This window comes from Vicugna pacos, chromosome 11 (genome assembly GCF_048564905.1).
Source record: "Vicugna pacos chromosome 11, VicPac4, whole genome shotgun sequence".
In the NCBI taxonomy this organism is placed as follows: Eukaryota; Metazoa; Chordata; class Mammalia; order Artiodactyla; family Camelidae; genus Vicugna; species Vicugna pacos.
In genome coordinates this window covers 26447871-26468684 of record NC_132997.1, presented here as the reverse complement: position 1 = coordinate 26468684, position 20814 = coordinate 26447871, and the positions used below count along the sequence as shown (strand labels likewise).

The 20814-nt window shown below is 39.0% G+C and overlaps 1 protein-coding gene across 2 annotated transcripts in view; it reads left to right on the top strand.

The window, feature by feature from the left end:
* Positions 1-15031: 15031 nt before the first annotated feature.
* Positions 15032-20814, top strand: part of TSNAX (translin associated factor X) — a 29825-nt gene continuing 24042 nt past the window's right edge. For both annotated transcript variants that reach the window (XR_004191621.2, XM_006212359.4), the window contains exons 1-3: positions 15032-15198; positions 15740-15844; positions 18272-18386. Coding sequence is in view for 1 of the 2 variants with exons in the window: in XM_006212359.4 (XP_006212421.1) it covers positions 15183-15198; positions 15740-15844; positions 18272-18386 (236 nt within the window). In the remaining variant the exon portion in view is untranslated. The remainder of the gene's footprint in view (positions 15199-15739; positions 15845-18271; positions 18387-20814) is intronic.

Below are 20814 nucleotides of genomic sequence, written 5' to 3'. Positions count from 1 at the left end.
ATTGGGAGAAGGCAGTAGGGAAGGCTTCTGAGGTGCTGGAGATGTTCTATTTCTTGACTGGATGGATGTTCCACTGGATGGATGTCACAAAGGATGTTACAATGAATCCCGTAATCATTCACGGGGAATGCAATATTTGTATTTTCCTCTGTCTGTGAGTTACATTTTGCAATTTAAAAGGTTTTTTTTTTTAGGAGGATAATTATCTCAGAAGAAAAATCTAAGATTCAAGAAGATAGGAAGAGATAAGAAAGTGGTAAAAATGAACAAACTGATGGTACATAAGAAGATAATAAAGTTTAAATTGTAAGGGTTAGAAAAATACTAGACAATGTATCTAACAGTGTGATACAACGAAATACAGTACAATGCATGTAAGTCTGGGAAGAAGTGATTTAGAGTTAATACAGTGTATTTCTTACAGATGAAGGATATATTGTTTCATATTGTTAAGTATAAATATTACAATTTCAAAGAAAGCCACCAAACAAGACACATATAGCTTCCAATCTAGTGAAGAAGAAAAGCACAATGAGAAATAAAACCCACTGTCAGATGTGGAGGACACAGCTCAGCAGTAGAGCGCATGCTTAGCATTCACGAGGTCCTGAGTTCAATCCCTAGTACCTTCATTAAAATAAATCAGTAAACCTAATTACCTCCATCACCACAAAATAAAAATAGAACAAAAAGCCCACAATCAATTTTTTAATGATGGCAAAAAAAAGAGAAAGAAAAAGATTAGGAAAAGTTAGACAAATAGAAAACATAAAATAATTTGGCAGAAATTAATATGAATCATGTCACAGACAATGAGAATGTACTTAACTGTCCAGTTGAAATGCATATGTTGTTAGACTAGATTGAAAAAAAAAAAAAAACAAACCTCCTTGTCATTTATAAGAGACATTCCTGAAACATAGTGCCAGAAAAAGGATGGAATGTAAATGATGAAAAAAATATTCCAAGCAAGTCAAAAGAAAGTCAACATAGCTCTATTTTAATTTTGGACAAATAGACTTTAAGGTAAAAAGGGTAACTAGGTATAAAGAGCAGCTATATAACGATTTAATTTGTATTATACGATGGCAAAAGGTGATTCACCAAGGGGACATAACAGTTCCAATTTTTTATGCACCCAATAACATATCTTCAAAAATCAATACAATAAAATGTGGCAAAAGTTCAAAAATGATAAAGTGATATATCCATCATCACAGGTGCAGATTTTATTTGTTTATTTATTTATTTATTTATTTATTTATTTATTTATTGTTTACATCAGGGCTCACTCTTGATGGTGTACATTCCATGGGTTTTGACAAATGCATAATGACATGTAGCCACCACTATAGTATCATATAGAATAATTTCATTGCCCTAAAAATCCCTTGTGCTCCATCTATTCATTCCTCCCTTCCTCCCTCTCCCCAAACCCCTGGAAACCATGATCTTTTTATTGTTTCTCTAGCTGTGCCTTTTCCAGAATGTCATTTGGTTGGAATCATACAGTTTATAGCCTTTTCAGACTGGCTTTTTTCATTTAGTAATGTCTTTTAAGTTTCTTCTGTGTCTTTCATGGCTTGATCTTTTTCTTTTTACTGCACATATATTTAAAATTAACATATATGTCCTGTTTATTGTTTCTAAGAAAGTTTAGAGCTTTAGCTTTTTAAACTTACATAGTTATCAAAGGAATAAAGCCAACCACAAAATAAGAATTAACTCAAAAAGATACCTACAACCTGCTATTAAAAGCAACATTATTTATAATTGCCAAGATAAAGAAGCATCCTAAGTGTGCATCAATAGTTGAATAGATAATGGAGATGCAGTGTATATGTGTATATATATATATATATATGGTACATAAGAAGATAATAAAGTTTAAATTGTAGGAGTTAGAAAAATAGTAGACAATGTATCTAACAGTTTGATACAATGAAATAAATCAGTAAATATACATATACTATATATAAATACATATATACTAAATATATATAAATATTATATATACGTAATGGAATACAACTCACCCATAAAAAAGAAGGCTATTTGGCCATTTGCGGCCCTTCATTCACTTTTTGTTTTTCACTTCAAAAACCAGAATTTTATAACTATCAGGGACATATTCATTACATCAAAAACAACAAAATACTTAGAAATAAAATTAACCAAGGAGGATACCTATACTCCAAAAACTGAAATGACACAAAGAAATGGACAGATTTCTTGTGCTCTTGGATTGGAAGAATCAACACTATCAAAATGGCCACACTACCCAAAGCAATCCACAGATCCAATGCAACTCCCATCAAAATACTTGTGACATTCTGCACAGAACTAGAACAAACAATTCCAAAATTTATAAGGAACCACAAAAGACCCCAAGCAGCCAAAGCAACCTTTTTTCTCCCCCTTTCTTCTTTTTGTTCTCTTTTCTTATGGTTTGATGATGAGAGAAGGTCCTTTAACATTTGTAATAAAGCTGGTTTGGTGGTACTGAAATCTTTCAGCTTTTGTTTTTCTGTGAAGCTTTTTATTTCTCCATCAGCCTTTCTGGATAGAGTATCCAGCCCTTCTGGATAGAGTATTCTTGGTTGTAAGTTGCCCTCTTGCATCACTTTAAATATATCGTGCTGCTCCTTTCTGGCCTGTAGAGTTTCTGCTGAAAAATCAGCTGATAACCTTATGGGAGTTCCCTTGTATGTTATTCATTGCTTTTCTCTTGCTAATTTTAATATTTTCTCCTTATCCTTAATTGTCAATTTGATGACTGCATGCCTTGCTATGTTCTTCTTTGGGCTGATTCCGTGTGGGACTCTCTGCGCTTCCAGGACTTGGGTGACTGTTTCCTTTCCCAAGTTGGGGAAGTTTTCAGTTATTAGCTCTTCAAAAATTTTCTCAGGCCCTTTCTCTCTCTTTTCTCTTTCTGGGACCCCTACAATGCAAATATTAGAGCACTTCATGTTGTCCCAGAGTTCTCTTAAACTATCCTCATTCCTTTTCATTCTTTTTTCTTATTTCTGTTCTGAAGTAGTGATTTCCACTAATCTGTCTTCTAGCTCACTGATGCATTCTTCTGCCTCATGTAATCTAGTCTTGGTTCCTTCTAGTGTATTGTTTATTTCAGTGATTTTATTCTTCAACACTGGGTATTCTTTATATTTTCCAACTCTTTGGTAAAAACTTCACTCTGTGCCTCTATGCTCCTCTTGAATTCTCAGAACATCTTGACCATCATGACTTTAAACTCTTTCTCAGATAAACTGCCTATCTCTTCATCACTTATTTCTTCTTCTGGGATTTTGTCTTGTGCCTTGGTCCGGGAGATATTCCTTTGCCGCCTCATATCGCCTATCTTTCTATGTGTTTGTGGATTCCTTCCACAGGCTTTGGGATTATTGTTTTCTTACTTCTAGTATCTGCCACAGGTGCAGATTTTCATACACTGAGTAATTGAAGGGTAATCAAACAAGCAAAGTAATGATATGGAGGAACTGAACAAGACAATTAACAAGCTAACTCTACTGAACCCTGTAAAACCCTACACCCAATAGCTGTAAAAGACAAAAAGCATTTATGAAAATAGGCAACATATTAATTATAAAATGAATCTCAAGAAATTTTAGAATTGGTCTGATAAAGACCACATTTTCTGACCAGAATGCAATTAAATTTAGAAAGTAACAACAAAAGATAGCTAAAGCAAACAAAAAGTAGAATACATTCGGACATTTGAGAGTACGTTGAAAATACATAACTAAGAGGCCCAAAGAAGAAATCACACTGGAAATTCAAACTGCGAAAGACATGAAAAATTACATATGAAAGTGTTGGGGATGCAAATAAAGCGATGCTTAGTAGGATATCTGTGGCACTGAATTGAAACATTATGAAAGAAGTAAGGCTGAATTCTTGTGAGCTAAGCAGGTGGTTTCTTTGAAGAAAAATGGTCACCTGCCAAAAGAAAGCCATGGACCTGCAAATGACTCAGTTTTTTCCACCCACCCACTCAGTTTTTTGTCTTTTTGGAAGTCAAATTCTGAGTGAGAGAATAGATTTATTCAGGATTAGATGGCATAGAGAAGAAAAATAATACCTAAAGAAAATGATATGGAGCAGGGCAGAAACAATGTATTATATAATTCAATAATACAATAACAGAATAACACATTCAAATCCACACCCACTTTTGGAAATATGAAAAATCTTGAAAATGGGGGTATGGAAACCTACCATGTTTCAGTTACCAAAGATATTCTGTTATTATTATTTTCCTAAAAAGAATTATTTTTCTAAATACTGTTGACTTTTCTAAATATTTTCCTCAGTAGATTAGGAGAAAACACTATAATTTGAAATAATTCAAATGTATACAACACATTAAAATTGCCAATAAATATGCCACTACAAAAAGATCTTACATTTTGGTGGTATTCAGGCTTTCCTTAAAATTAAAGTTAAAAGGTTTTTGTTTTTATTACAAACATAATACATGCTGGTTACATTGTAGAAATATATGAAGGGTCGAGCAAATGTTTCCTGTAATTCTGACTTCCTGAGATAATCCCTGTTAAATGTTTCAGATTTTTTCCTCACCATTTTCACATGTGCATATGTTATTAATTTAATAAAAATTGGATTCTATTGTTCCTTCACTAAATGCTGTCATTAAATACTTCATTAAGTGTTGTGGGGCCAGCTCGTGCTCCCTGAAGCCACTCTGCCATAACACCTCCACTCCTGGACTCTCCACGTGCCTGCATTTCTTCAAGATAAAAATATCTTTTCTTGATGGGTGTTTACCCTAACAATGCTAACCGCCCGTCCCCAGGAAATGGCTAATCTCACAGTCCCCTAGGTGGACAGGGCTCCCTGCACATCCTGCCCCTATCGGAGTCATAAATCTCATTACTCAGGGGAGCCCCGGACCAGTCTTACCTCACTTACCACCACTCAGGTACCTGTGCATGAACTGATCACGCGGCTCCTACCGTTGGTGTGCACAACCCCTTCCTAATATGAGACCCTACACGTTCACCCCGGGGCTTACACGGGCACCTCTCATCTGTGTGGCCCACTGTTGCCTGTAGCAGCATATCTGTCAGACTTTTCCTTTGTTTCTCAAACTCTTTTTTGTCTCTGTAAATTCTTTTCCCTCCCATGGCCCTGGCCTGCTGTGTTCCCCAACAAGTGCCATGTAACTGTATCTTAGAGAGTATTCTCATGTTAGTACATTTACTTACGTATTTATTAAAAACATTTTTTTTTAGGGGAGGAGATAATTAGGTTTATTTTTTAAAGAAGGTACTGGGGATTGAACCCAGGACCTCATGGATGCTGCACGTGTGCTCTACCACTTGAGCTAGACCCTCCCCCCAGGACATTTACTTTAACCTCATTCTTTTCTTCAGCCCTTTAGTATTCTATTGAATGAATATACCATAATTTATTGAACTAATCCTACTGATAGAATTTAAGTCCTTTCAGATTTTTCACTACTACAAAAAGTGCTTCAGTGACAAATCCGTGACCGTAAATCTATGCTGACTTAGGGTTCTGAATCAGTCTTTCTATAGAGATACACACACTGAATAGACTGGCATCGTAGTGTATGCAAATTTATATCTTGCTTTGTTACCATGTCAAAGACTTTTCAAAATAGTATCAAAATGTGAGTTAAATATAATCTCTATATAATATTCTATTTCATACAGGCATCATAATTTAATTAACATAATTGTTCCTCCATTTGAGGGTTTCAAGTTGTTCCCAAGTTTGGTTAATAGAAATAATTGTGCATTGAACATTTTTGTTTCTAAAGCTTTATTTGCATTTCTGAATAATTTTAGGAGCTATTCCTGGAAGTGAAGTCATTGGAGCAAATAATATGCACATTATTTAAGGCTCTTGATTTTTTTTTTTTTAGGGGAGGTACTGGGGATTGAGCCTAGGACCTCCTACATGCTAAGCATGCACTCTACCCTTTGAGCTATACCTTCCCCCACCTTGATGTATACTGACAAACTATTTTTCAAAAAGGTTGTGGAGTCTATGTTTACATCAGCAACATGAGTACCTGGATTGCTGGACCCTTACTATCGATTATATTGTGAATAACTTTCTGTGTATAATTATATTGTTTCATTCATTCACTTAGTATAATAATATAAACAACTTTCCAAGGTCTTTCAAGCTCTTGGTAAATTTCTTTTCATGTTACACTACGTAAGTGGACTACGATTCGGTGTATGCCCTTATTGTTGGATCTTTAGACAATTTCTTGATTTACTCTTTGCTAGATGATGGAGCTCTGAACATCTGAAAACATTTAAAAATATTATTTAGGTCCTATTGGCATGATGATTCTCTCAATGAGTAGACCAGAATGATGTCCTACATAAGTTAGTGAGACAAGCTAGGTCTTTGCAGGCTGAATATTTGCACAGTCACAACCTTGAAGTAAGAAAGAGTGTGTTCTAGTGTCCCCGTAAGGTGAAAGTAGAAAGTCAGATCAGTGGCTATAATTTCAGGTGTTGGGGGCTGTTTGGATTTGCACTAGAAAAGAGACCACATCTGAAATAGCAGGTGAAATTGGAATCACCACCTAACTACACTTAGGATAATCCACTCTAACTATCCAAGACGCATTTTTGCATTGGCCCAAGAGGCAAGTTAGACAGGAATGTGCTAAGAATAATCAAGTCTCTCTCTGATGGTGGCACGTGACTCTGATTTCCCTAGAAATGTGGTATTGCTTCGGCTTTGCCTTTTTGGTAGGAAAACCCTTCCAAGGCTTCCTCTTAGCCCTTCCTGCAGTTATAGGGTGTATTTCACAGATCAGATGGTCAATGTGAAAATTCTGCGAGGGTTGGGTACTTGCATTCCAACTATACATTTGTTTACTTGGGGACCAGCTATGAAATGGGCTGGGGATCCCATTGAGCCCACCACAAGGCAGACTCAGATTAAAAACTCCATTCACAACCCAATCCCAATACAACCCGCACTTCCCAGTAGATCATAGCAGCGTTCTGTATGCCAGCTAGTCTTTGCTGTAATTATCCTGGTAAATGAGCACAAGTCCCTTAAGGGAAGACTAAGGGGATAATTTACAGAATGTACTGGTGATGGTACCACTGGTGTCTTCTTTAAGAGTATCTTACCTCCTTTTTCTTCAAGGGGCTCTAAGTTAATCAACTTACCCAGGGTGGGAATTAGGTGAGGGGCAGTGACGTTCAATCATGTATCTACTTAAGTGAAGCCTCTCTGCTAGGAACTTAGTGGGCTGTTGGGCGCTTAGGTCTATGTGATTTAGAACCATTCTGACTGTTGCTTCTACGATGCTGTCTATTGTAGTAATTGCAGTAATCATGTCCACTTTGATTTTTCAGTTTCTTCTGGCCACTGCCTGGGACTCCATTAACCTTGCTGAAATTAAGGAGCCCATTTCAATGGCAGAATCACCTCCCTGAGTCCCCAGATGACTGAAAGCTGTCACTACAGCACTTCAGAAATTCTGATATGGCCCTCGTATTGTACTTCTCACTGCTGTAATGAACACAGTGTATTCAGGGTCCTCTTATTGGACATAAGTAAAGAATGAGTGAGTAGATAGACTTGATAAACCCATCCTGGCGTTCCCGTCTCCCTTCCTCTATTTTATAAAAAGGAATTTCTTATAACTTCATTCCATTTAGCACTGGTCACCACTGAGTGCAGGTTTCAGATAACGGAGTAAGCAAACTGTTAGAATCACTCTCATCTGCTTGAGTACCCATCAATAAGTTTGGTTCTACCGAAAAGCATTCCTCACTCCCTAGTCTAACACCCAGAGAACGCATTGTCATTGATTTTCTTCAGGTTTTTGCCATATCAGTGAACAAAAGTCTTTGTTGTGTGAGGCCTCTGTGTTAGAGTCTGACTTTGTAACTGGCTTCCAGGTGCCTGCTGGGATTTGACCCTAACTGTAGACACAGAGGCAAATGAGAAAAAACATAGAAATGAAGTGTGATGCAATGTGGCCACCTCTAACTCAGCGACTGTCGGAGGCAAGGTCATTACGATCTCCAGGCAAAGCAGGAACATCTTCAGATGTGTGCGGTGGGAGGTCCAACTTCTGCTTGCAAGGGATACTCAGTGGAGTGCGGACTAGTCTAAGTCATCCCAACACTCCTCTATTTCCCCATTTCAATTCCTGAGGTCTTCCATTCCATCTCAGTTCACACCCTCATTTTGCATGAGATCTGTTGATGCTCTCAATGCAACTGACCTTTGCAATTTTGCAATCCACAAGATCAATTTTGGATCCTGATTTTATGCCTCTTCCGTTCTGAGGCTAATAACCTAAAAGTTATTACAACACAAAGACAGTTCCTGATTCTCTACTGGAAGCCAAGAATTTTAACTTAAGCCTGTCATTGTCTTTTTATTAGGAACTTGTTGCCCAAAGCCTTCCTCCAACAGACACTTCATAGGTAATCACTTAAGTAACTGTTTTGCCTCTGCGTGTCATGGTCTACCTGAGAAATACTCACTGAATCCTCAGTGCCTTCGGATCCAGCTAAGTCCAATAGCTATTTCGTGTAGGATCTGTGCCTGCAACTACTTCTCAGAACAATTTCTGTATCAGAGTTTTTCTTTGCGACTTACAATCATTTCCAATTAGTTTATCAGAAAAGGATTTGTTAAAGGACTTTGGACTGGCCTCCAAAATTGAAGGAGTAGTTCGTCTAAGAGGAAGACGCTTTTTACGGAAGCACAACCCTTGAAATCTACCTGTGTGATTTCATACTTAGGGATTATCCTGAAAATGCAGCTGTTAGCTCCTCTCCCTCCCTCCCAAACATCTCAAAACACATTTATGAAATAAAACCTATTCTTCATTAACAGTTTCCTGAAAGGGTAAAATACTCCCACCCGACTTGGGCTTTATTAAGATGAATACATTTTTTTTCTATAAAAGGTATCCATGAGATCTTTAATTCTCTGTACCTAGCTACCTGCAAACACCTTTTTTTTTTTTCTGTCTTCTGTCCTAGCCAAAGTTTGTGGCTTCTATTCTCAAGCATCTAGAGAGATTTGATTTCTTAGGAAATTCTTATTTTTAATTTATGTGCCATTGATAGGACAAGGAATAAAAATGATCTCATGTGATACTGTGGGTCACTGTGTCCTGAGCTGGGGAGCCTCAGTTAATTTCTACCTAGTTGATGGTCAATACCTTCTCCATACCTATGGGAAAACAATAAATGTTAACAACCACCATTACCCTGTAGATAGAATGGCATAGGTAGAGGAAAGAAAGCATTTTATATAAGATGCAGCAAGCCAGGAAATAGAGGTAGAGTCTACAGCTCTTATTTCCGCAGCTGTCTTGAGGCTATAACTGGCATCTTCCTCCCCTATCTCCCATCCCATGTTTTTGCCTGACTTTGGCTAACACTGTAGTTGGCTGAAGTCCTTTGCCCAATGGGATAACCTACACCTTTATTTCTGTGGGGCTTAAATCCTTAATCCTTAGTGGTCCTGCCTGTAAATTTTGTCCAGCTGATTATTTTGACCGTTGCACGTGGTATCCAACAAAGGACCCCTGGGGATCTCTTATGTTCCAGCGGTAATTTTCCCAGCATCTATTGTGAAACAGCAACTCTATTTCCTTTTGATAGTCAAGGTCAGTTAGTAGAACCGCACCCCTCCCCACCCCCACCCCCCTGCACCTGTTTGTTTAGCACTGCGTTTCTCAACCTCTGTGCTATTGACATTTCAGACTGCTAAATTCTTGGTTGTGCGGGCCTGTTCCGTGTGTTGTAGGATGTTTAGCACTACCCCTGGCCTCCGGATGCCAGTAGCAACCCTACTGTCAGCCCCCAGCTATGACAACCGAAAAGATCTCGAGACATTGCCAGATGTGCCCAGGGTGGAAAAATCATCTTTTGTTGAGAAAGATTGGTTTAGTGGTTTGAAAAGCCCCAAAGGGACAGGGGAGAGTCTCAGCCTCAGGAAATGCTCTGTGTCTCCTGCAGTGAATGCTCTTTTCCGGTTACTATCACTTCTTGACCAGCAAAACCTATGCTTGGAATGTTGACGATGTTCCAAGTATCAGCCACACCGGAAGTGCTGAAGGGCAACTTACCACTGGAGTGTGACAGGGCAATTCAGGCAGGGAACGGATGCTGGGCAGAACAGAGGAGTAGAAGTTCACTCCATCCATTTTACATTAAGCAATAAACTTGTCATATAAAATTTGAGGAGTAGGGTATAGTTCAGTGGTAGAGCACACGCTTGGCATGCATGAGGTCCTGGGTTCAATCCCGGGTACCTCCATTAAAAAGTAAAGATTTTAAAAAGAGAAAATTTGAATTATACAGACAGAAGGGGAAAAACTCCCTATATGTCAACATTCGAAGACAAACAGTATTAATACTTTTAAAAATAACATTTTCTCCCTTATTATAAATATAATGTATATTCACTATAAACTACTGGGAAAACAAAAATGAAATTTCCCATAATCACATCATTCAGAAAAAGAAACATGTTTTAACACTGATACATATATATATATATTTATATATTTATATATATATATAAATTTATGTATATATATTTGCTTCAGTCTTTACCACAAAATTTAAAACCTGTATCTTACAGTATAAAATAATACTTGGTTAATGTAACAGTCAAGCATCATAGGAATTTATACATTAGAAAGTGAAAGTTCTCCCCATTTCTGACTCCGGATACAAAACTGCTAATATTTCGGTGTATCTTTTCCTACATATAACCTAACTTACATTTCTCAAAAATTATGAAATACTATCTCCCTCTAAACACTGTTTTGCAGCTTTCCTTTTTCTCCTGATGATATATCTTGGATATTTTTTAGTGTAAACACACCACTTTTACAAGTCTTTTAAAAGTTAGTATAGCATTGCATTATATAAGTGCATTCAAATTTAGTGAATTAATGTACTGGTGCACATTAAAATGATTTCCAATCTTTTAATATTACAGCGATGCCAGGAACATTTTGTGGCTGTGTGTGTGTGTGTGTGTGCGCGCGCACGCTCACACACGCACACACCCATATATTTGCCCAGAGCCCAGTGTGTTTTAACTAGTCTTTTTAAACATACAAATACATATTACATCAGTGGTCTAGTTTTCTGAGTTGTTTGCAACAAGCAAACCTGAGACATGAGGTCACATCTGCCTCTAAGAAAAATACAAGCTTGTTTACTCCTTACTATAAAAGCAGTACGGTTGCCAATTCAGTTTTCCTCAGCTGTGGTGCAACTCCACAGCGTTCAAAGAAACCATTGACCTACCCTGCATTGCGCCCATGGAACTTGGGGAGCAAGGAAAATCAAGGCAACACAAAACTCAACGCAACACAATACTCAATGCAACACAATACACAATGCAACACGATACAAAGTAGCAGTTCTTTATCTCGGACCCAGGCGTCTCCCATCCTCTGCCAGCTTCCATCAGATAGTAAGAGGCTAACTTATTAGTTGTTAAGAAAGGTAAAATTTCAGGCTCTGACAAAAGTAGTTTATTGCAATTGGGTGAGAAAAACACTAGAGTCTTTTTGTAAAATGTGTTTATAATGGTTACATAATTATCTTTCAGATGGACACATCATAATTTATACAACTTAACCTGCCTATCCTTATAAAGTTGTTTACAAATTTTGCTAGTCTCTTGTATGTAACTGGTTTAAACATTTTTTTGAAAAAAACACAAACAAAAACAAAAAACATTTTTTGGGGGGTAGGTAATTAGGTTTCTTTCTTTATTTTAATGGAGGTACTGGGGATTGAACCCAGGACCTCATGCATGCCAACCAAGCATGCACTCTGCCGCTGAGTTATACCCTCCCCCCAAAGTTTCTAAAATGTAGTCTTTTGTGACTGGCTTCTTTCACTTAGTATCATGTTGTCGAGGTTCACCCATATGGTAGCGTGAATAGTATTTCATTCCTTTCTATTCATTGTGTGGATATACCACATTTTGATTATCTACTCATCTGTTGATGATCATTTGGGCAGTTTTCACCTTTTGATTATTGTGAATAGCACAGCTATGAACGTTTGTGTACTAGGTATCCGTCTGAAAGTGGAAATACTGGGGCATATGATAATTCTATGTTTAACTCTTTGAGACTGCCAAACTCTCTTCTATAGCAGCTGCATCATTTTACACTCCTACCAACAATGGATGAGAGGTATAATTTCCCTCTATCCCCACTAACACTTGTCATTCCCTGTAATTCCTGATTATGGCCATCCTGGTGGGTGGTATCTCATTGTGGTTTTGCCCGTCCCTTTTTACTGCCTCAAACACCAGCTTCCCTCTCCAGTAAAGAACTAGAGCATCAATTTTCTCCTCCTACGTACTAGCATTGCTTGAAAAAGAAATCTATGAAATGGTATGTGTACACTTCACAATACCACTTCAGACCCTACAGGTATCTTTTAAATACTATGGTTATCATTTTAGAAATGGTCACTCAAGGTTCTGGCAATTCCTCACGATAGGCGGCCCCCACCCCGGCCCCACCCCACCCCTCCCACCCCAGTTTAGTTAATAAACACATAATCAGGTAAATGCTGAAGCAGAAACTGTCTCGAGGCCCTAGATTTCTTATCTTCCTTGATTGTATGGGTTTTTAAATAATGCAAACCTATTTTGATATGTGATTTTTTTTTTCCTACAAAGGTGACAAAGGTGAGGATTTATAAAGTGAATAGAAAAGGTGCATTTGAAAGGTTTAGTGCATGCTCCAGAGTCAGATGTGGGCAATGGAAATGCAACAGGAGGAAGAGGAAAGAACTGCATCTTGGAAGTGATGTCTTACTGAAAATCTTTACTTTCCTCTCCCTTACTCAGGGCGGTGGTTTTCCTGTAAACACAAACGCAAGTACGTTCCACCAAATACCAAAACTATGTGCATACACTTGAAGCAATAAAACAGGGAGACAGACAGGGTGGAGATGCCTTCCGCAGGTCACCACGCAGGCTGAAGAGCATTTCTCCACAAAGGAGGAGCTACACTTTGGACACCTGAGGTAACTGCATATGCAAATAGGTGCTGGGACAGTATCTGTAGGATTCATCTCCATGAAGCACCTGGAGAAGTCACTTCAGGTTATGAAACTTAGTGTTCTAATCCTTACACTTAGGGGGAAGCAGTGAAAAGCTGTTCAGTAACACTGTTGCAGTTGAACAGCTGAACAGGAGTGGTGGCTGTAGAAAGAAAGGGAATATGACTGATCCAGGTTTTGGAAGTTGAGGTCTTGGGAGCTGCCATACAGGTAGAGTGAGGAAAAATACCCTATTCCCAGACTATAGTTAAAATAGCATTGACCCTAAAAATGTTCATAACTTACTGGCTTCCTTGGATCTAAGAGTCACATTAAAATGATTACAATTATATGAAAGTTGCCTTTTTTCTCCCCCTCCCTCTTGATGCTCAAGTGATCTCTAATCAAAGAGGAGGGGGATCCTGGTGGAAAACATCTGTAGGGTGAGAACTCACACAAACTCAGCATTACATGCCCAACATTCACAAAGCAAGAGTTCAGCCCAGGTCCTCCGGAACCTATTGCCTCCACAAGGCATGTGACCGGCCAATAGATGGACTTGGCAAGCTTTTTGCTTTAGGGCTGGAAGAGACCCTCGATTACCTAGAGCAGAAAACCTTCCTATGACACAGGCCTGTCGCGGGCTTGAGATCACGCCATGACTAGCCAAGTGGTTTCATTTACTGTTCCTTTGTTCCTAAATCAACAAGGAGTTAAGATCTTGGGCACAAGAGGCGCTTACAATATGGAGGTTATTCAGAAAAAACGTAATAAAATACAGCACTTGTGTTTTCCCTACCGGGCCTTGGCCACCCGATAAACTAAGCCCCAGCCTGAGTTTTTAATCCAGAAGATGCTGCATTGCCATTTAGGGGCCCATCTTCAGGCTGGGACCGTCGTTCATCAACAAACGGTTATGGAGGCTTACAAGGACCCTGCTGCTAACACGGAGTCAGGGCTGCGGTGGCCTCAAGGTCTAGGAAGAGATGGCAGTACCTGCCCGTAACTAAACGCTCACAATTTAGCGGTGCGCACTCGCTATTATTATTACTAACTTCTGTTTCTCTTTTTCAAAGCGAGGGTGGGAGAATGAAATCAAGGCTAATAATTAATTGAGCATTTACTATGTGGAGGGCTTTGCTGTGCGCCTTGGTAGTAAGTCATGTAGTGGTCAGATAAACCTCCAAGGCGGGTCCAACTCTCCTATCTTACAGACCGAGAAACTGAGCTACAAGCGAATCACGTACTCGAGGTCACACAACCACTCGGGGGCGAGACCCCTGTGAAGGCAGGCAGCCTGGCCCCACGCTGCCGGGAGAGAAGGCGCGCGGCGCGACGACCGGGAAGGAGGGAGCGGAAAGGGTAAGACGGCGGGCTCCGGGACGGGGGAGACAGGGGCGGGTTTTCTTTCATCTGAGAAAATACCAACGACGCCATCCGCTTTTGATTTGCGTATTGCCATCACTTTAGCTGCTGGCGTCACCTACTTTAAAAACTCTTAACTCTGTAATTCCCAACTCGGCCTCGATCCCGAGAAGACCTTCCCACGAGCGACGGGAGCCTGGTCCCTTCCCCCCGTCCAGTCCCGAGCCTCGCAGGGCCGACTCCAGCGGCGAACTACAACCCCCAGTATGCACCGCGCGGGAGGCAGGGTCCACGCAGGGGTGTTCCGAAGGTGCCTTGAGGAAAAAAAAAATCACGTACATTTTCCGTCCTTTCTCACCTTCACATTAGCTCACCCTCAGGAGGAGGTATCGTGTTTTTTATGAACAGCTCACGCAGAGAAGCGTGTACAGTCGCTTCTGTGTTCAGGCATGACAGAAGGCAGGCGCGACGACGCCGCGTGGGCGCGAGGTCCCCCGGGCCACGCGCGGGGCGGAACCAGCGGCGGCGGGGCCGGGACGCAGGCCGGAAGTGTGCGAGCGCGAAGGGAGAAACTTGAGTGGCTGCGGCTCGCACTTCCGGCCAGTGCGTCGACGTCGGCCGGCTGCGAAGGGCGCCGCTTGGGGGTCTTCCGCCGCCGCTTTACGCGCTCCGGTCGTTCCCGGGCGCTCATTTTCCTCTCTCCTCGCCGTAGGCCGTGACGACATGAGCAGCAAAGAAGGTGGCGTCCTCTGCAGCCTTGGGTGTTAATAATTTTTGTCGCATTTCCCACTTCCCACCCTTGAGGGCTACCCTCTCCCCTTGTATGCTCGGGGGGCTGCGGTCCTGGTGACTTTCCTGGCCACATTGGCACTGTTTACACCTCCTCGTTTTCTTACATCCTCGGGCCGTTTTTATCTTGGTGGGGTGATGGCCAGATCAAGGGTCCCCTTGGTGGAGCCAAAGGTTTGGAGAGGGGAGGGTAGAGCTGCTCTAATGTCATAATGTCAGCTGAGAAAGCCTCTGCTTGGCGAGGGCCCGTAGATAGCTGGTTTTAAAGGGAAGGAGGGGTTTGCCTGTGTTTCTTATTATTTTTGGTGAGGGGAAGTAATTAGGTTTATTTAATTTTGGAGGAGGTCCTGGGGATTGAACTCAGGACGTTGTGCAGGCTAAGCATGCTCTACCACTTGAGCTATACTCTCCCCTACTGCCTGTGTTACGTTTTTGTCAACTCTTGGTGATGGAAGAGCCCTGTCCAACCGTTTTCTCCTTCTCTACGTAAGGGTCAGGAGGGTTCAGGAAAAGGAAGCATGACAATTTCCCACATAACCAGAGAAGAGAAGGGAAGGATGTTCATTCATCTTCACCCGTGATGTTGGCCTTCAAATGTAAGTTCTCCATCATGTAAGTTGGTGAACGGAAGAGAGCTATAGAGATTGTGACAAGGGTCATTTATCCATGTTGTGTCCACGGAAACAGCCTCCAAGAATTTTCCTGGAGGGTTTGCGGTGGATCTAGGTCTACCATAAAAGTTGAGGTTACAAAAGTCTTGACTTTTTTTCCCATTACACTTTCACTGGTAAACATAGTTAATTAACATCAAACATGCCATATAACTAAAAATTACTGCATACGTGATACATACATATATGCCAGGTGTGTGTGTGTATATATATATAGCAGGTATATATGCTTATTTATATCAGGTGTATATATTAAGTGTGTATGTATTAGCTATATGTGTACATATATTTAATTTTTACCGTGTATTGGTTTTGTTTCCTCAGCTAGACTTTTTTGAGGGTTTTTTTTTTTTAAATGAAGTTACTGGGGATTGAATCTAGGACCTCGTGCATGCTAAGCATGTGCTCTACACTGAGCTATACCACTCCACCCCTCAGCTAGGCTTTGGAAGATGGGGACTGCGTTTTTGTTTTGTAGCACTTTGCACAGTGTGGGAACTCATCTGTTAGTAAATCAAACATGTATATGTATTCACTGTTACCTTTTCTCAATATATTAACTTGGTCACGTTGTTTCTCTTTTCAAAACAAAATATAAAACAGAATTCACCTAACTCTCGTCTTGTGTCCAGCATCCTATTCTTTATAGTTTTTGTGGTTCAGGAATCTAAGAGAGGCAGTCACCTGAAGGCCGGAATTGGGCTGGAGGATCCACAGCTGTTGGCAAGTTATGCCTCTGCCAATGACCAGCTCTGGGTTCCGCTGCATGTGGACTCCTCCGTAGTACTGCTTGAATGTCCTCGTTTTGGCATCTCTAGACTGAGAGAAAGGAGGAGACCACAGTTCTCCTATCTTAATCTTGGACATCATACGCTGTCACTTTTGCTGCATTCTATTTGTTAGAAATGAGACAGTTTAAAAACACTGCCTCGTATTTAAGTGGAAGGGAATTAGGTTCCACTTTTTGAAGGGTGGAGTCAAATTAACTTGTGGACGTATTTTAAAACCACCACAGCACCTACAGTGATCTTCAGGGAGTGAGACAACTAGTTGTAATTGAGTAGAGAGCATACTGAAAAAGCTGTAATCCTCAGTGGAAAAACTACATCAGGTCAGGTATTTGCCCACCTTTTACTCACACCCTGTACCGAGCTGCTTGTTTCCAAGCATATTTTGTTGTTACATGTTTCTGCCTGCCTTTGTGCAGATAGTTCTCTTTAAGCTTGAGATGGCTTCTGACATGGTGCCCCCTTGCCCATCTGTTGTGCTGTGGTTTTCTTCAAGTCCCAGCGCAAGTAGCGTCTTCCCTTCGAAGCCTTTCTCATTTTCCGCTCAAGCAGACTTGATGACAAACATTGCATTTGTTGAACATTCACCCATTCAGTCATGAAATATTTATTGAGCATCCGAGTTCTGGCATGTGTAGGTCATGAACAAGAAAAATGTATTTCCTGCTTTACTGAACCTTTTGTATGTGTTTATTACAGCATGAACACATTTAATTATTTGTTTACATCTCTACCTCATTGAACTGAGCTTAAGGATAAAAACTGCCTTATTTAACTTTGTATTCATAGTATCTAGTTCACAGTGGTCATTAATGTGTTTATAGTAAGTAGTGGATACATTTGATTATCTTGAAATATCAGGCAAAATCCTAGCCTAATTATTATCTCAGTAGTAAAAGACTAGATGTGTTTAGGTCTTTGCCAGCTACTAATGTGATTAATAGTTTATTCACGTTCTGGGTCTTTTTTCATGCAGAATACATCTATGGATTGCTCCTTATGGGACAGGCAACTTGCTAGGTCTTTGGAGTGACAATGCTTCTCAAATAAAGTGGTTATTAAGACAGTTAAGTGGTTTATGGGTATTTCAACAACTATTTCTTAACATTCAGAAATTCGATGCTATTAAAGGTTACAAACTTTTAATTTAAAAACTTCAATTTCTTTTTTGTAGATATTTATATTGTATATGACAAGGTAATTAAAAATAATTTCATGTAATTTACTGAGGTAATTGAAAGAAAATTTTGTAGGTAGTTATGTGTGATAATTTTGTGATGACAATGTCATAACAAATTTTTTTTACAATAGTATACGTCTCATTGTGAGACTCTGAGTGGTGAAATCCAGTTATGGCATACCTGTGCTTAAAGAATATCTTGGTTATTCTTGGCTATTCAAAGCAAAATGTTTGATTTCCAAGTACTTTAAAAATAAATAAGATGGCTTTGTCCCCTTCATTTTTATAAAGTAATAGTTGCCTTCTCATGAATAGTGACAATATGGTTTGACAGCCTTCAGGTATAGAATAAGCATGCTTATGGTCATGGTGATGTGTTCTTAGCATTTCAACAGGAACTTGATGCAAGACATGACAAATATGAGAGACTTGTGAAACTTAGTCGGGATATAACTGTTGAAAGTAAGAGGACAATTTTTCTCCTCCACAGGATTACAAGGTCAGTAAATATCTTTAAAATTTGTTCAGTTGGATATGATTTCGGGCATATTTTATATGTATTGTAAGTCAGTGGACCGTAACTTGCTGACTTGCTCTGTGAACACTGGAATCAGAGGATATTAGGTTGTAAGTGTAAACATTTTAATAGAAATAGGAGGGAAAAATTCTTATTTTCAGAGCAGCTAGAGATTTGTGTTCTGTGAAGATCATTCACCAACGTAGAGCTGTTGCTTGTGAAAATATTAAAATCTTAATGGCTTCTTAGGGCCTATACATTAAAGCTTAGCCTGGATGATAGGTGCAAAAATTTTAATATCAGATAAATGTTAAACTCTGCTTCACTTATCTTCCTGTTCATTTTTCAGCTCATTGCAGTTTGGCTTTCTGCCTCACAGAATTGAAATTGAAATTGCCTTTGTTATCTTCATATTGCTAAATCTAGTACACACTCTTCTGCTGTTTTCTTACTTTCATTTTCGTAGTGAATGATAATGTTGACTACTTAATTCTATGAAAGTTCTTCTACCTTCAGCTCTGTAACATTCATTTTTCTTTGAAATTTCTTACTCTAGGACTTCACAGTTTTTCTAGGTAGGCGCTGTGTATTTAATAGATTTCTTGGTTGCAAGCAACAGAAGCCAGCTTAAACAAGTCAAATTTTAAGAGGAGAGAAGTGAATTATAGAGATTCAGGAATATTTTATGAATCTCCATCTGTGGTCTTTATTTGCTTCATATTTCATTTGACTAGTTTCCTTTGCTTCTCTCTTCTGCATGGGGGTGGAAATCACTCACTCTGCAACTCCCAAGGAGAGATTCTTGTTACATTACACATTCCAAATGCTTCAAGAATAGCAATGATTGGCTTTCCACGAATGTATCTTACAAAGTATTTAAGAAAGACCAAATATAATTTATGAGCTTTTCATTATTAAAGTATTATTGAAGTATTCTGTTCACTAACTTACAGCTTTTAGGGTAACTCTTAAATGCTTTAATTTTTATTCCGTCAAGTGGAAGCAAATTTGCCATATGTAGATTTATTGGAAGGTGGCACTGTTAACCTTTTCTTTTTCATACTGGAGTCTAAAATTGGTGTTTGCTTATTTTCTTAAGTTTTCAGATAGCTTATACACACCTGAGCTTATGTTATGGAAAGAAGCATCACTGATCATAATTAATCATGAACACTTTTTTTCAGTGAAAATTGCAATTCTGAAACAATTGCTGTCAGTATTCAGCAGTTTAAATAAGTAATAGAACTGTAACAGGAGAACTTGGTATTTTAGAAAGAGCCACGTTACTATGTAAAGTCATCTTCTAAATATCTGTTCTCCAAAAAAAGTAAATGTTTATTAGTAAACATAGGAAATAGTAATCTTTAGAAAAGTAAAAAATGACAGAGAAGTAGACACTGAGTGAACGAAGTCAGTCAGTGACAATGCGCTGAGATAAGCACTATCAGTGAGCAGATTTCATGTTTTATGCAATTTTTAAAAAGTCATAGTTGTGTCCATATTTACATTTTTTGATTAGTAAACTGAGAAAATAGTAAACTTCAGAAAACTTACAAACTAGAGAGAGTAAAACTGTTTTATGAAGGAAATCAGCCAGAGGACATAAAGATACTGTTAATGAGCAGGTTTCCTACTTTAACTATACTTTTATTTTCTTTAATGGGTGTAGGTAGGTAGCTCTTTACCGGTGAGCTTTGATAGTTGGCTGTTTCAGGGAATTTTTTTCATTTCATCTCCTGATACTCTTGGATTATCCTTTTATTTCTGTAGAATCTGTTGTCATGTCCTCTGTCTCATTCCTGATCTTGGTAATTTGTATCCTTTCTCTTTCCTGATCTGTCTGGCTAGAGGTTTATCAGTTCTGTTGATCTTAAAGGCCCCCTGTTGATTTCATTGATATTCTGTATGTTTTGGTTTTCTCGCACATTGATTTCTGTTATTTTCTTTTTTCTGCTTACTTTGAATTCACTTGCTCCTCTTCTAAAGAGTTTCTTAAGATGGAATCTGAGATCAAAAATGAAACAGACCACTTCTTTTCTAACAGGCATTTAGTACTCTAAATATTGTTAAAATTTTTTATTTAGTTCAGAATACTCTAATTTTCTTTCTGAGTTCATCTTTGACTCATTGGTTGTTTAGAGGTATGTTACGTTTCCAAATATTTAGGAATTTTCCAAGCATATTTAAGTTTTTTATTTTATTGTTGTCAGAAAAGATACTGTATTTTCTATGATTTGAATTCTTTTAAATTTACTGAAAGTTGGTTTGGCCCAGAATATGGTCTGTCTGGATACTGTGCACTTGAAAACAGTGTGTATTCTGCTGTTGTTGGATGGAGTGTCCTGTAAATGTCAGTTAAGTCAAGTTGGCTGATAGGGCTGTTCAGGTCATCTGTGTCATTCATGATTTT